Source organism: Boleophthalmus pectinirostris, unplaced genomic scaffold (assembly GCF_026225935.1).
Source record: "Boleophthalmus pectinirostris isolate CB_2022bp ecotype Guang Dong unplaced genomic scaffold, ASM2622593v1 HiC_scaffold_14, whole genome shotgun sequence".
Classification (NCBI taxonomy): Eukaryota; Metazoa; Chordata; class Actinopteri; order Gobiiformes; family Gobiidae; genus Boleophthalmus; species Boleophthalmus pectinirostris.
Window position 1 is genome coordinate 15,777,028 of NW_026571047.1, and position 17,869 is coordinate 15,794,896.

At 36.3% G+C, this 17,869-nt stretch overlaps 1 protein-coding gene across 1 annotated transcript in view; it reads left to right on the forward strand.

The window, feature by feature from the left end:
• ccdc186 (coiled-coil domain-containing protein 186) overlaps positions 1-16,242 on the forward strand; it is a 28,281-nt gene extending 12,039 nt beyond the window's left edge. The window contains 5 exon segments of the mRNA XM_020918198.2: positions 148-337; positions 2,684-2,764; positions 2,899-3,112; positions 8,908-9,127; positions 12,572-16,242. Coding sequence (XP_020773857.1) covers positions 148-337; positions 2,684-2,764; positions 2,899-3,112; positions 8,908-9,127; positions 12,572-12,655 — 789 coding nt within the window. The 3' untranslated portion in view covers positions 12,656-16,242.
• Positions 16,243-17,869: the final 1,627 nt, after the last annotated feature.

The following is a 17,869-nucleotide window of genomic DNA, read 5'->3' on the forward strand; positions in this document are numbered from 1 at the left end:
GTGTTTTTTTTCTTTTAATATCGATACTTATCAAATGAGTATTGATACTGATTACCGATATTTCGGACAACCCTGTCCTAAACAGTATTTCAAACTTTGATCTGTGTGTAAGAACGCCTTTGTTTTTCTCTCCTCTCTCCTGTTAAGTCTCGAGATCTGAAACAGGAGGAGGCTTTGAGACGACAGGAGGTACAGGGTCTGGAGCAGGAGAGGGCCACTCTGCAGACAGAAGTGTCCCAGCTCAAAACCCGAGTGGACGAGCTGAGAGACGAGCTCACGACTCAGAAAAGGAAACAAGCCGCCAACATCAAGGACCTGACAAAACAACTCACACAAGGTTAGTGGTTAGCACAGCACAACTACTGTTTATGTCACTTTTACAGTTTTCTCTCTATGCGGCAGACAACTGTGTCATTAGAGGCTTAATGCTGCCACATATGGGGATTCTGTGATTATGCAGCAGTGAGAGCCATTTGGCATCTCCTCATTGGGCTGTACCTCCTGTATTCAAGTCAATGAGTTCAACATTTTTGCCTCAATTCTGCACTGTGTATGGTGTAACTTTTCTGGTGGAGGGTCTGCTATCTACTACGACAATAAAAAACTATATTTTGCATTTATTCAATATGAGTTTTTAGTTCTCAAAACTACCACAAAATCATGCATTATTACAGTGAGCTACAGATCTGACCTGTAACTTGACCTGGTGATGTGGTTGCTTGTCTGCATCTAACATCTGCATCAAGTAAAGCAGGTGGTGGACCCTCAACCAGAAAAGTTACACAGTACAACAGTTAAATAGGCATAATAGTAGTACTGTAGATTCTGGCGTTATAAGATATGAAGTAATTTATTGTTTTTTCCATTTAATAATATGTTGATCACAGGCAGTTCTGTATTGTAATACAGTGTACTGTGTTCTTATAATGACACCAAAAAGGAAAAGATGAAATTTCTATTGGGCTTTTAGGACCTTCCATCACCACTAGGAAAGTTAGAAGTTGCTGATCAATCAAAAATCATGATTATTTTTGTCATGTTGCACCATCTATAACCAAATGTAATCATTTTAAAAGCAACAACAAATATTTCAATGTAATAGATACTCAAAGAATCTAAACTGTGTTTTAACTTGCTGTTTGTCACTAACTTGATTCTGAAAGTTTGACTCATAAAGCTGCTCAGAAAAGGATTATATGTTTTTTGCATCCATAATGTATTTTAGAATAGTAAAATTGTGATGTTTATTTTTTTTTAACAATAATAGAAACATAAAATTTTGATATTGGGACATCTCTATACCACACCTAGAATCTCCATATTACCTATCTGTTTTAATGGCCAACTGGCTAATAGATTGTTTCGATATCATCTGAATTCCAGCAATAATTGGAAAACTTGTACAACTGACATGCCAGACTGACAGAACAATTTCCTTGGGGGTTGCCCAATCATTTATCAAGTCGAAGCTCTGATAATGTGACAAGTGACTATTCATTTAAGTGGTTTTGCTCAAGAGCAGGTTTGCTGAGGCTGCACTCCTGTGAAAATACTGTTATTCAAATAGACGTTCAGTGAGTTCAGACAAATCATCATTTATGCATAGCTCTGTCTCTGTCTTCTTTGTGGAATCAGTAAGTACTTCAGGGATTCCCATTCTCTACTTCCCATTTGACGGTGTTAAAATAGCCCTGTCACGATAATTACTATACTGACTTATTTTTCAATATATTTTAAATGGAACAATAGTTTTTGGGGGGGTCAGTATTTATCGTGGGCGCTTTTTCTTTGTCCTAAACAGGAACTTTTTCTTATTTTTCTGTACTATGATAAGATTTTAGCTGTGACGGTTGAATAAATAACTTCCATTATCCACATTGTCGATGTAACTAGAAAAATGCGTCATTCTGCTATTAATTCATTGTAGGTCATGTTTTTAACAGTGTTGCACATTTGCATGGAGAAGATTTTTGGGAGAAACCTGCCTGTTTCTGTCTGTGGCATAAATTAGTTTCAATATTATAATTTATCATCTATATTTTCATTTCAATATTTTTTTTATTATTATAATTTATACTGAAAGATATTCATTGCCTGGTAATGTTGTTTTTTGGGATGCCTTCAGTTAATGTCCCATTTGACTGTACAGAATGTATACAAAATGAAGAGATACTATTCTTCTAAAGTTGGAAAAATTTGTAGGGCTACACACAATACAACTCAATAGAATCAAGATTGCATTATGAGTTGGTATATTTATCTAATCACAAAGGCTGCTAATAGTTGGCTAATAGTTTGTCCTCTGCAATGAGCAAAATATCCTGTCTTTTTATAGAAAAATTCTTGTACATGTCCACTTCAAATCCCCATCCACTTGATTTATATAGCACATTTTACAAACAAAGCAGTTTCCAAAGTGCTGCAGATGTAGTTTCAACCTCTTCAAAGATGTTCTGAAATGCATGGTATTCTTGTATTAGTTTTGCCGCTCATATTTTACTCTTCACTCAAAAAGCGTACACTCGGAGTCTGAACAGTATCCAAAATCGTTCAGCCCAAAAAATATGCCTATCGATTTAAAAGAAAGGTATTCTGGTAGTTGACCTTGTAAATACTTTATAGTAGCTGTTAATATTAAGGTAAAAATGGATGGAAATATGAATGCTTTTTGGTTTTGTTTCAGCTCGTAAAAGATTAGAACAGGTTGAAAATGGAGGCTGCGATCGAGACGCCAGCAGCATGGGCAGTCGTTCCAGTTCTTCAGGTATCAATCATCATAACGGTAACATCATTTTATGTTTTATTTCCTCCTTCTCACTATGATTTTCAACATATTAATAACAAAAATGTCAAAAATACAGCCTATTAATAATTTATTGTATTGCGTTTTTTATTAAGGCTCCTTGAACGTGCGTCACACTGTTAGCGTTGAGGACCGGTCCCCTGAGAGCCATTCTGTGGTGGTCACGGACAGTTTTCCGGAGGTAGACAAGGCTGTGCTGGTGGAGCGGATTGTGCGACTGCAAAAGGCCCTCGCCCGGAAACAGGAGAAGATTGAATTCATGGAAGACCACATCAAGCAGCTGGTGGAGGAGATCCGCAAGAAAACAAAGTGAGTGACACCAAAATGGTTAAACAATGAGGAAAATGTAGTTTGAATCACAGGACCTATGAAAAGTTCTGTTGGCTGTGATGCTGGACAGCTACATTATCGCTCCTAACCAAGCCCATCAATGAGCAAGATAAATGGTGTCTTTAAAAAGGTCACCAGAACTTAGGTGTGTTGTGTAACTTTTCTGATAGGAGATTTACAACATACTTATATCAATGGAGGTATTATTGCTTCAACTGGGAAAAACATGCATTCTTACTGAGAGCAGGGCTGCCTCTCCACAGATCAGACTTGTAACTTGGTGCGGTTTTAATGCACTTACATCTTTATAACTGCAGATGTTAGACCCTCTACCAGAAATGTTACATAGTTGACCTTTAATAACCGTGAGATTCAATCGTAGGCAGAAAGTTCATGTCACTTTTAAACAAACTAACTTGAAGCATATAATACAGCCACCCAAGACTTCTACAGGTTAGTGATAAGTAATGATAATGATCTATTGATGCTCCACTACTGCAGCTTCTTTCTGTTTAATTAATTAGAAAGTCACAAACAAGACAGAGTTGGTTGTAACACGCAAATAATTATTGTTCTCGGGAAGATATTTGACTTTATCTAGTAGCACTTTGCGGTTCCTCTTGGTGCATATAAAGAAGCCTGGCTACTAGGAATTAAAAGGTGCTTACCATACGACCTTGACTGAACAAATTTGCTTTGACAGTTCTAGTTTAGCCCCGGTACCTCTCCCTATCTCTGCCTCTCATTCGCAGACTTCTAATGATACAGTAATTTGTGACAAACTTCTGTCAGACCTATTTATAGTTGAGTGGATCAGGGACACTGGAGATTCACTATGGATTGTTAATTATGTTTTGTCAATTCCGAGCTGACGAGAGACTGAACGAAGGGCGTTCGGACTAGCATAATCGAGCCTCACCTTCACATGTGGGCTTTACTGTGTGCTTAGAATACAATTTAAGTATATGCGTTCACTGCTTACACAAATAGCAATTCAAGTATCTGTGTTTACGCTGCTCAGTGATTAGAATTGAGTATAATAAATGAGTTTATCAAAGCAGCAAAAAGTTCTTAATGAAACATGAATCATTACAAAACTTGGACATCTATTCCTTCCACAAACTAATATTTCTAGTTTTGACTCTATTAGCCTCAACCTACATTCAAGAGTTAAAATTGAGGACGAATCCCACGGTTGTGCAGCTAAATTTAGCCGTGCAAAATTCTGAGCGAGGCGGGGGGTGTAGCGATGTGGATGTGAATCGTGTCCTTTTTGCCTTTCTCTCCCCATCCCTCTAGGACGCCCTGGTGAACACCGACAAGATAACTGTGAGCCTCGAGCAGGAGGGGGGGAATGGAGTCAGATATGTGGAAGCACAAGTTTAGAGGACTTTGATAAAGGTTCATATGAGGCGGAACATTTTTGTTTTGTTTTTATTTACTGAAGGCACACGCCACATCTGTAACTGAATTAATGGCAGTTTTGCGCAAAAGTTATTGAAAGTTGTACGATGTTATGAACAATGAAAGAAAGAAAAAAGAAAAATGGCTTTAAGAACTGAGAGGGGAAGACCACTGCCAAGGCGCTGGTCGTGTCTCAAATGGTTATGATTTAGTGCCCTATCCTGAACTCAAATTCAAAGATTCAGATCAGGGATAAATGCTTTTCAATTAGCTAAAAATGAGCCAAAAGTTGTAATGTAATTAATACAATAAAAGCAATTCTTAATGTTCCTGATTATGTATTTCATAACCTTACACAAATCATTTACAAAAATTTATAATTTGTGTCTTCCCTAAAAATCTTATACCCAGTTTTTATACCAAAAACCTTTTGCACAATCTTGTACATTCTTAATTTACATGTGTGCATTTTCATTGCATAGGTGTAAGAATGACCTCTTCTTTCTTCAAGGACACTCCTTCAAACCCTACACCTGGTTAATATCGGCATCGCACCTAAAAGGCCTTTTTATGTGAGCTGAATTCAGATGAAAGCCAAGCACCATTTGAACAAAGCGGGAGGAGGTCTGAGGGCGTTTTTATGCAGGGAGCAGCCTTTCAGTGCTTTAGGGATGCAATCAGCGATAACTGCTCACTAGGGCCAAGTAGGTTTTGTTGTTACCCGGTGAGCATGTGCACCTGCTGTATGTGGGGGGGAATATTGGGATGGATGCAGTCAAGGTTATCAATCGATCTGTGGTCTCAGCCTGTCAGACCTTATCTTTCCTTTTTGGTAAATCAACAGGAAGTAATGTTTGTCTCACGTGGTCAATAGATTAGCTCATGCCAATAAACAAAAGGCTAAATATATACACTACCAGTCAAAAGACACACCATCTCATTCAATATTTTTTTTTCTATGTTTACTACTACTTGCTACATTTGGTAGGCACACAGAAGACATCAAATATATGAAGTAAGATATATGAAATTATTTAGTAAAGAAAAAAAGTTAAATAACAATAAGTACTATTTGGAGATGGGGCCAAAATATTATATTCCGCTTCTTGATTTCACCTCTTGAACTAGATAATTCCAAATATGAAATCACTAGATAAATCCACATTTTAATACTGACAAAATCCACTCACTGTTTGGAAAAAATGTGAGGAAGTTAAAAGTAAAAAAAAAATAAATATGAAAGGCCCTCAAGATGGCTTCCTATTTATCTAGAGACTCTCGTCTTTTACTTTATTCTTCATCGTGGTGCTGGTGCATGCCTTTCACCACATTCTCATCTCCTACGTCTTTAATTTCTGTCACTTTTTGTTTATTTCAAACACTGTCGCGAATGGAAATTGGGTCCGTAATTGGGCCCAAAGTAAAGTCTAGTTAGAGGTAAGTCTCATCTTTCTGCCTGTGCTCGCTGTATGACTGCTACTGCTACTGGTGGTGGGCTGTCTTCCCTAGTGCCTTTTTAGCTTTTAATTTTCTTTCATTACTTAGTTGTGTTTATTTAGTTGTACTTATTTATTGTAGTTGTAGAATGAGTAATGTGCGTTGATGTTTGACTTTTGATAAACAATTCAAATATAATTTAAACTAGGCCCAATATGATCTTTTAAAATATATTTTTCCATTTATTTCTGTTTCATATATTGCATGGCATTTTATTTTCCTTGGATTGGAATTTAACATTTATTTTATCAGAAGTCATTGGCATGTTTTCCTACATCTTTAAAGCTGAATAGTGCAATCACTGTCTTATTTGTGTTCCATTTTAATTCACTTGCCTGTTATTTCCATTCAATAGAAAAAGCTTCAACTATTTTTACCATAGAAATATAGTCCACACTTATTCTTAACAGCAACATAAACAATTCTTTTCTGTTTCGTCCTTCTTTGCTTTACTTTCTTGTTATTTGACCTTAGAGCAGTGTTAGTCATAGTAATAACAAACAAACTTTCTTTAGATGCTTAAAAAAGGCTAGATGTGGCTTTTTTTATACTACAATGATAAATAAAGATCACACTTTTAGACAATAGAATGAGGTTTTCAACTCAAAATAAGTCTGTAATTAATCAAGGCCGTTCTAAAACTACTAAGGAAAGGTGCATTCTGTTATCAATACTTCTAGTTTATATACCAGTTTTAGTATCAATTTTTAGTATCTGGTAGTGATTTTACTATCTTAGAATACTCTCTACGTTATGAAAGTCGCAATATAGTTGTATGTAACTTCCTACGGTCTGGCTAAGGAACTTTGTTTGCAATGAACATAACAAAAGAAGTAAAAATTGTGGCCACTCTATGCATTTATTATTCCATTTACAACTTCACAATGGACAGACTCAGACTAATTTCCTCTAACAGCACTTGTAGCTTAGACTGTTTATCTCTTTCTGTTGGTGCTTGTGAAAGAAAGCCAATAATGTGGGCAGTAATGATGAATTTGAATTGTGGTGACAGATATTTGGTGATGTTTTTTTCTAAATGGAGATAAATTACACAAGCTCCTTCAACGACATGGCTAGTATAAAGCTCTACTGATCAAACAAGCGCTGGTTACAGATTAAATATAGTTACTTCATTATGTTTGTAAGGTCCAAATTTGTGAAGCCATAGTTGACGCTTTGCGCACCTTGTTCCACCTTTTAAAATGCCTCAAAATTGAAAGAATCCACAGAGAGCAATCCAGGTGCAGTTTAAAAACTCTTTACTGAGGATTCACATTATTAGGACATACAAATGCAAACAAAAAAGGGGAACTTTAACGTATAGGTGACAGGAGGTCAAAAAACTGTTTGGCTCCACTCCACCCTCTCCTGGTACACCTGCACACGTCTTAAATAAGGAGCCATAGACCACAAAATAATTAAAAAAAATTAACATTACTTAAGTAAACTTATGATTAACATTAGCAATAATTAACTGAAAGAAAAATGTAAATGGATTAAATTATTTTGTAACAAATAATCAACAAATAACCATAAAGAATTACCAAAATACCAAAAATTATGCATTTTAAGTAAATATTAAATCATACAAAATAAGAATAATTATCTCAACAATGAAAAAAAATACAAAACTGGGTTTAGGCTCCCACAATGTTTATGACAATACCACAAGCATAAAGTTTCATTTGTTTTACCATTTTTAGTTTAGCTTCTTTTTAAGACAGACAAACAAAAAAAAGTGTACGTAGGTAATGCAACGGAACTTATTTAATGATGTGTGAATGGTTAAACAATTGTTTTTGTAGTAGTATTCAGCTAATCACAGCTGTCAACATCTAGAATATGAGAGGGGTAGGAGTTTATAAGTTTATACTTCTTTCTACTCCTTTTTGAGCTAAATTTTACTTCTGCCAAATATGTACAATAATAATATGTTGACATAATATTTCATGTTACTCAAATTAATGAACTGAAAAAAAACAAACTACTGGGATAAAAAAAATAGTCTTCTCTATTAATGGAACTCTAATGGCAGTACATCCTTGATCTGATGGAAATGTAATTCTGGGTTTCAGATGAGATTACAACATGCTATTTGTTTGTGGGTCAAGTCCATTCAATAGAAAACGTTTCAACTATTTTTATCATAGAACTATAGTCCCTACTTATTCTTGCAACATAAACATGTTTTTTCTGTTTAATCCTTCTTTGCTTTACTTTTTTATTTGACCTTAGAACAGTGTTGTCATAATAGCATTTCAAACTTTATTTTGATGCTTGAGACAAGGCTAGATAATATTTGGTTTTTTTTATAACACAATGATCAATAAAGGTTGCACTTTTAGACAGTAGGATGCCATTTTCGGCACAAAGTAAGTGTGATTTTGTAATTAATCAAGGCCATTTTTAAGTTGCGTTCTGTTTCTTTTTTTTTTTTCGCTATAGGAGTTCTTGGATCTAGTTAGTAATAGAAATAATCAGATCCAACATTTCTCCATTTATCTTTTGGATATTTAATGGCAATCGACAATGTAATCAACTGGGAAATCTGGCTCTTGCCCCTCATCTGAAATAAGGACATTGTCGCAATCTAGAATCTGAAAACCACTAATTATTCTAAGCTAATTGTGCTAAAGTTTCATTTCTACGCTAGTGTTACAAAAATCTTCAAGTGACTATTATCTATCTATCTTGTGTTCATAATGGCCTCTAATTCATGCTATAGCCTTCACACTCAAAAAAGGCTTTTATTTCTCAGTAGAAAATCCCACCTGTGAATTACAGTCTTTTATATTCCCTCCAATGACGTGAGCAACACCATAATCTTTTTTCTTAAATGTGTTTTTCACTCACTTGCACCTCTGTCCCCACAGAATTATCCAGAGCTATGTACTGAGAGAGGAGACGGGAGCGCTGTCGTCAGAGGCGTCGGACATTAATAAAGCCCACCTGAGCCGCAGAGGGGGCATCATGGCGTCCCTGTACACTTCGCACCCGGCGGACCATGGCCTGACCCTTGACCTTTCGCTGGAGATCAACAGGAAGCTGCAGGCAGTGCTGGAGGACACGCTGCTCAAAAATATTACTCTGAAGGTGAGAGAGACAACTGCACCTGACATTGGGTTAAATGAAACCAAGATTGCTCTTGTAAACTTATGGAATACGACATGTACATGTATTAAAATGTCAAATGTACTGTAAAAATGTTAATGTACCACAGTTTAAATTAGGATTGGGCAATATGTTTATAAATGTATGCAGAGAGAGTCTTTTTTAGTTTTAAACCAACTGGATTTAGGCATTGGAACTGGCAACCCAAATGAAAGAGAGATGTTTTATAACATATATTACAACTGGGCCATCATGTTAATAAATCTGCAGTACAATTGTCATCAGTAAGAGCTACATTTGATTTGAAAATGTCTATTTTATAACTGGGGACACAGAAAGCTCATGTTTTGGGAATTTTAAATGAATATTAGATACAGTTCTTTTAAATTATTCTAGATCCAAGACTACCAGTGTTTTGTCCTCCCTAACCCCAAATATCCAATACACTCATCTGTGAAAATATTGGCAGATGAGGTAAAAAATCTATAATAATTTCTGCATAACCTCCCTTAAGGTGACAGTCTATTGTATTAGCATTTCCAATATTTGATCCAGAGGTGTGCTGATAACCCTGCTGATCACAATGGAGCGATCCTGGATGCATCTGTACTGCATACATGTGCTGTCTGTGCAATTTAGAGTGATGTCTTAGTCACCGTGCCCTACAACCAATAAGAAAACAGGTCGCAAGAACCCGGTCTAGTCATTCATTCATTTGCATAGTGCTCACAACAATAACTTTTATCAGACTAACAGAATTTCCCCAATTATTTGAAACCAAACTCATCACAGAATAATACTTATGCATGTATACATGTTATTTTTGGACAATGTAAGGTTTTAGGTCAGTACAAACGAATACATAAAAGTTGGGGTCCCTTTTCTTTTTAACGTGTAGATTTTGTTTTCTGTCCCCCATAGAGTATACTGTAATTTCAGAACTTAACTGTGACAAAAATGAGACCTGCACACTGCCTGCATCTAATAATAGTAATTTATCTTTCTTTCTGTTCTTAAGTTCCTGCAAATTCATGCATTCACACATTTGAGTTACCCTTTATTATTAATCTGTCTACATCTCCAAAGCTCAAAAGTTCCACCTTGTAATGTCATGAAGTGGGAGTTTTCAAGTTAACAGCTACTTTTTACCTTTTATTCAGAAGAGATTGGAAATTCCAGGGCTGAAATTATCCCGAGCACTTACTATGCAGGGTGTTAAATGCTTGCTTGTGATGAAGAAACAGGATTATAGCATAGGTCAGATAACATGAAAGGTTTGTGAGACCATTGAACAAGGAACTAGTTGTATACACGTTTCTTCCTTGTGCATCATATCAGTTATGCTGTCAAATTCAAAACCATCACTTAATTTGTATATTAGGTTCCTTTTTTATGAAAACAAACGCATGACAGGAACAAAATTCTCAGTACTCCTTAGCTATCTTTACTGTAAATTAGAACCCCAATGCAAATGTATCTTATTCAGTACAAACCAAATAGAGCTAAGTGATGTAATTTGAAACCAATCCATCTTTTCACTGCGTGGATGTAATTTTTGCAGTAGTATGCGCCACATGCCAGTGACCAGTGAGCCAATGGACAGCTGTGGACTATTACATGTAATTACTGGACCATAAAAAGTGCGGTCTATTAACATTTTGGCTTACATTTGCACATTTCAATTATGCAAGTTCCTGTACACGACTCAAAGACAAAAATACACACTAAATGAAATCATCAAAGAAAAGGGACACAGTAATCTCCCCTGAGGTGTGTTTTTAGGCTCCCACATACTTTCATTCAAATTCTTCTTTTTACATTATTCCTTGTTCTACATCACTAACATTCCCTCGACAGCTTTAATGAGTCTAAATGCCAGTCCAAAACGCTCACTAATATAATGGCAGTCTGTTGGATATGAGAGGAAATGACAAATATGTGGTGAGTCTGATGAAATATTTCAACTTCAGTACATTGAGTGAACTTGATCTGGCTGTGTGTTTGATTTGACAGCTGTCACGACACTGGGCTTGTCAGGTTGTCACTTTTAAGGTGGAGGACTCTTGGAAAAACATTTCAAATGTTGGACTATTGATGTAGACAGTTAAAGGGAAGAGATTCAACTCCTATAGAATCTTGGGGCTTTTAACATTTAAAATGACAATTTAAACATTTCTACATTTCTGCTAAATGTTTTTGGATCTGATGAAGGGCCAGTCAACTGATTATTTACATGGACAATAGTATTGCTTTGCCTAGAATGTGGCATGGTATTAAATTTGTCTAGCTCCATGGAGGAAAGCACCCAGGTTACAGGTCAGATTTGCAGAGAGGCATTCCTGTTCACCTTAAGATGTATACGAGGGTAATTTTGGCATTAAAACAACCTGTAACTGAATAAAATCTTGATAAATGTAATAGGATAGTGTGGAACATTTCAGGCAAAGCAAAACATTTAAGTTATTAGGCTCTTTTTTCAGACCAAGAGTTCACTTTCATACCTGACACTTTCAACTGCTCACTAGCGGTCTTTCTCAGAGTGGTCATGTGATGTTGCTGTGACATGTCCGATCAGCTGATTTATACAAGTTTTGCCGCTGTCTTCCTACCGGTGGAGGCAGGATGACAGCGCCTGCAATCTGACTTTCTCAGTACCATATCCCAGGTGTGTGAGAGTAAAAAAAGCCCCCTCGTCCCAGTTTATCATCCTGTGGGCACATTTCTGAATTTCGATTGCCTCTTTAATCCAGTGACGGTGTTTGTTTTCCTCTAAACAAACACTGTGGCGATGGTGCTGTCATCCTGCCTCTACCGATAGGACGACAGCGCCATAACCTGTATAAATCAGCTGACTGGACACGTCATAGCAACATCACGTGACCACTCTGAGGAAGAGCGCTAGTGAACAGTCGAAACTGTCAGGTATGAAAATAAACTCTTGGTCTGAAAAAAGAACCTAATAACATAAATTATCGGAAGACCAAATGAACCTCATTAGACTAAAGCAAAATATTTCCGTGGTGGTGACCCTCTACCAGAAAATTACATAATGAACCTTTAAATTACTAACAATAATTTGGTGCACTAGCTGTGACTAATGTTAGTTGTAATTTCTTTTAATAATCTTTCTCATTTTTTTTATCAGTTATAATTAGTCTTTTTTCCCCTTCCAACTTGACGCAGCCTACGACCTCTTCATAAAATGTGGTGTGGGAGTGTTTCTGCCTGAGTCTTCTTTCTGGAGTTGAAAGTGATTGACAGTAAACAGGAAGTACTAATTAATGACAGTAAATCAACAGGCCTAAATTAAGACTTGGCGGCTTTCGTAACGACTCTGATTTATTGACAACTAATTGACAAATGAGATGCAAGTGCAAGAATGAACTTCACCGAAATGTTTTGCATAAATTTCTGTCTGTTTTTTAGGAGAATCTGCAGACACTGGGGGCAGAGATCGAGAGGCTCATCAAGCAACAACGCGATCCAGATGACAATGCAAAACGGAAGTAAAACACAAAACCAGAGACCAGAAACGAGGAAATATTTAAGGGAATTTAATTTAGTTTTAAACCATGTGTAATTGAAAACCTTATCGTGCACTTGATATTTGGAGAATTCAATCAGAGTTTTGAAAGTGCCAGTAGCTTGTCAATTTGAATCTGGACATACTTGAAATGCCATCTGTGAGAACTGAATCTTCTTCCTGTGGCTCAAGTCTGTCTGTGAAGAGAGCCTTGCAAAATTCTGCTTAAGAAATTGCCTTCCTCCATCTTGAATGTACAGCAGAAAAATCGAGGAATGGTCACTACAAGACATTTTAACCAAGACAAATGAGTATAGATTTCCTTCATCGCAGCTCCGCTAATTGGGATGCGGTTCCTGGCGTTCCCTCTACCTCTTTTCCCAAAGTCCATCTGCCACAGGCCAAATGTATTCGTGCTTTTGAGCTCGCCACACTCCATACGTGAAAGAAGAAATGCATTTGTGGCTTTTACCTGTCACCTGCATCAATAGTCCCATTTTCTTTGTGCAGCACTTAAAAAGGACCAAGTGAGAAAAAAAACAACTTCTGCAATGTTGAGTGAAGCCAACTCCAGAAGTGTAGTCAGACGTCATGTTTGTGAATGTGTGCACAGCTGAAGGAAGGCTGACCATGTAATGTTTTTTTTTGTTTGTGTAAAAATGGTGAATGTTAATTTATTATTCTTTGTAGCTAAGAGATATTTTATTTTTTAAATATTAATGATTATACTTTTATTTTAATCATATCTTTTTGATTTAAATATTTTTGCCTTTTTTCTGTTTTGTTCCTATTTGTCACAAATTACAGGTGCATCACAATTATATAACATCGTGTTATGTCAGTGATTTAATTCAATGTGAAGCTCATGTGATATAGATTAAATGAAGGTCTTAAAATTAAAATCATATATTTTTACCCATTTTTGTTCGTTCATTGGTTTACAGCATTCAACAAAGCAATAGGGATGCAATCCAATACCAGTATTTGATATCGGCACAGACACAAAAAAATTGCCAGATCAGATAATGGCTTTCAAATATCAGTTCAACCAATATCCAGGATGTTGGACATATAGATGTAATAAAGAGAGACTCAAAGTTAGAACTTTTATTTACACAAAGCTGTTCATTACTTACTTGTAGGATAAACAGCTACATTTGTTTCAGTTTTGTCTTATTTTATATACTTTTTTATTTTATTTAAGGAAATAAAGTTTTCAGTGTCTGTGCTGGTATTGTTTAATATCACAGTTGGAGAAAAAGCTGGATCGTTGCATCCCTAATCCCCCCAAAAAATGTAATTTATTAGATAACTTTAACTACTGAAATATTTTTACTTTTTAATGATTCAAGAAACATTGTCATGCACTTGAAATTTGAGATGAAGTTGAGATTTTGTCCTGACTCCTCTTGCACTGTGTGTGATAATATCTACCAACGAAAGGGGCAAAAATGTTTTATTCCTTTTGATGTGTTTTTCTTTCTATTTGTTGCTCAACAGAGTCCATCAAAACAAGTCAAAGGGTTTGTAGGTGTAGCTCAGGAAAGCTAATAGAAAGAAATATATCTTGGGACAAAGTGCAATTCTGTTCCTACTTTTATTAAATTACCTTCTTTTTTTTTTTCAAGTTGTGTGTGCCAGAAATTTGTCTTTTTATGATTGTCAGTTTTGTGTTATGTTGTCTGCGCGTGCATGGCTAAAATTTATGTGCCTTTTAAATGTGTTCCAGCTGCCTGAGCTTGTGGACATTCTCAAAATTGACCCTAAAGTTTTGTAAAAGAGTTTTGAACTACAAGCACGCACTAGCACCTGCAGAGCTATACCTCCTCATTACATTGACACAGCATGACAAGCAACCTGGTTTTGAATGTGTAAGCCATAAGTATTTGATGTGATGGAAATAGCTGTCACAGAAGATAAGTCTCTTGGTTCTTTGTAGCTCAATCGAATGCTGGCTTTATGGGTCATGAATGGTTACTGGTCCATCTCTGTACCTACGCCTCAGGGCTGTGTAGAAATGAAGAGATAAAAGTTTTAAGGATTGAGGTCTTGCAGCTCCTATAACCTACTTGTACAGTGCGTCTGGCGTTGAATGCTAATGTTGCAGGAATTATCTTGTCAGTGGATTTGAACAACCGCATGACAAGACGGTATGGTTCCTGGTTTTTCATGTTAAAGGGCCCATATTAGGCTATTTTCTGCTCTATGTTGTAATGTTTCCTCATCTAAACATACCTGGAGTTGTGTTATTATTTCATTAACACAGGTTTAACACACAAACCCTGTATATTTAAGATTTACAAACAGAAAACACTCTGTTCCATCTTGTCAATCTCCTGAACAAAAGATTAAAGGTGACTGTTAACAACTACTAATACTACTACCACTTCAAGACACAAGATGGAACAGAGCATTTTGAGCATTGGAGATGGAGACAGACTGATGTTGCAGGATTACTCAAACGTGTGAATGAAACAAAACACAATTTCAGATATATTTTTCAGGAGGTAACAACATTATAACATGGCTTAAAGATCACAAATTTGCGTGACATAGGACCTTTAACCCCATATCCAGATAGTTTTCATCCATGTACTACTTTCTTCGTTTCTATTATCCCAAAACATCTTCTCTAAGCCTCAAGAGAAATTTTCTGTCTCTAAACGAAGAATTGGTCAAACCCAAAGGATAAAGTAAACCTTACTGACCAGGTGAGGCAATGTAATGACCACTGATATTGAAATTAACACAAATTATCTGTACTTAATGAGTCTCTGTTAAGAAGGTGGAAATATACCCCAAAAATGTAGTTTAAAGGAAACATACAGTGCAAAATCAACTTTAATCTAACCTATTTCCAAAATGTAAAATAATTATATATTTATGTTTATAGTCTAATACTACGTAACTGAGAAAGAGCATAATAAGTCTTCTCTAAAACAATATTCCTAAGAAATCTACCAAAAGTGCCAGGTGCAGGTGTGGGTTGTGAAAGAAGTTAATGCAACACAGATCATTAAGAAATACTGTCCCAACTATCTCATCTTATATGTTAATAGTGCAAATTATTAGAAAGACATTTATTTAGCATCAGCTCTTGGAGCAAATGAAACCATGCTGTAGCTTTTGTCAATGAATGTGATTTGTGCATTATGTGTGTACTGATGCCTCAGTAAATGATCATGGAAAAATCATATTTCAGTAGCTCTACTCACTACAACTGTATAGTCGATATATGATTATTTTAAATTGAGATATTATTAGTTTACCCACTATTTATCCAAGCTTCGGACAACACAAATCGGTTTCCATGTTAATTGATCGACTGAAATGACAGTTCTCCGTGATATTTTACTGAGACTCATCTGTCTGTGAGTGTAATAAGTATGGCATTAAATGACTTTAAGATCTCTTTTCTGTGCAATGATTCTCCCCCATCTGTTATGTGGAATAACCAAACTGTGATTATGTATACATTGTAGATAATGTTCTGATGAAACATTTTTAAAAACACTGATTCTGGATTATGTTGTGTATATACAGTGTCCAGGGAATAAAAGGGGTTGACTCTTAACTTTCTGTTGTTGATGAGTGGTGTTTTTTGCTAATAATTGTTGTCCTTTGTACCGCAGTCTTTAGTTAGGATTCCAGGTGAAGAAGAGGTTGGACTTGGAGATGTGGAGATAACACACACACACACACGTCTCAGAGCACATTTCAAAAGCAGCAGAGTCAGCAGAGCCGGAGGTCAGTGCTCATCTCTGCACCACTGTCAGTCAAGTCAGAGACAGCTCTACATAAGACACATTTAGAAATAAAAACCCTTTAGACATGGGCAAAGAGACTAGAAAATGTGATAATTGTTTTCTTCTTTTGTCCTGAAGGCTTTATTGGACAGGATTTGTTGCCTTAAAATTGGGAGAGAGCAGGTAGAGACATTCAGGGAAACAGTTGAGGCATGTGTACATCACCTTAAACCCCTACACCACCAACAAGCTCAGGAGTTGAGGAGAAAATTCAGTGTGTCGACTAGACAAAAATTAGTTTGGTTGAAGACGTTTCGCAGCTCATCCAAGCTGCTTCTTCAGTTCTGAACTGGATTCTACCTGGACGACTGAGGGATTCTTCACACAAGCTCAGGAGTTGTTTTTGAAGAAACTAGTTTTAATAGGTTGGGGGGTCTGTCATCTGCTTGTTTGGATATGCTATTGCTCTACCTGGAATGTTCCACAGTATGGAATTAAACAGCTTTAATTTGTTAGAAGAAATTACAAGTGGTTTTATAGCTCAAAAATACAAAGAAAAACATGCATTCTGACTGTGAGCGCAGTCACCTCTCCACAGACCTGACCTGTAACTTTTGGTTTGGTGTCCATGAAGATATATATATTTAATGCCATATTGTGATATGTGAAACATTCCAGACAAAGAAATAATATCTCCATGGAAAAAAACATTTGACGGACCTGTTATGGAAAAAATTATTTATCTTTTAATGATAATTAATCCATTTGCGAAGCCTGATGAGTTTTTGGAATATAGACCAAGGTTTTTGGGGTTTTTTTTGTTACAGCAGATATGGACAGGGCCTAGGCCTGCCCTGGCCACAGACCAACAGCCTCTCTTAACCAGCAGTATGTCCCTACTCCATTTTGACCGAGTCTCTCCCCAAGTATCTGCCCCAGAGCATCTGAGCTCTGAGTATTTATACATTTATACAGAAATACAAGTGACATACATATCAAAGCAGAGTGACTTTTGTTTCAGAAGCTGGTGCTAAATTAACATACATTTGAGGACAGGTAAGACAACAAAGGGCTTCCTGAAGGAGGAGACACTTGTGTTTGCTGAGCCTTTGCACATGTTAATGACTGCTCTGTGTTTCGGGTAGGAATCAAATTCATTTACACAAAGACAGATTGACAGAAATCTTTCCACAATATAAATTTCCATCACTGACCCTCCAGTAGAAAAGTTGCACAAGGCACCTTTACTTTTTTATTATTTTTATTTTTTGTCAAAATATCCAGTTTTGCATTTTATCGAATGCAACATCATGACATAACAAGGTATTTCATCAAGGTATTTCATTAAGTTGTAAGTAGAAGTAAACTCTTTAGCCAAATCTATTAACAAGATATCGGATATCTATGTAAGATATCGGACTATCAACAAGTGTAGATCAGAAGTGAAAACCATTG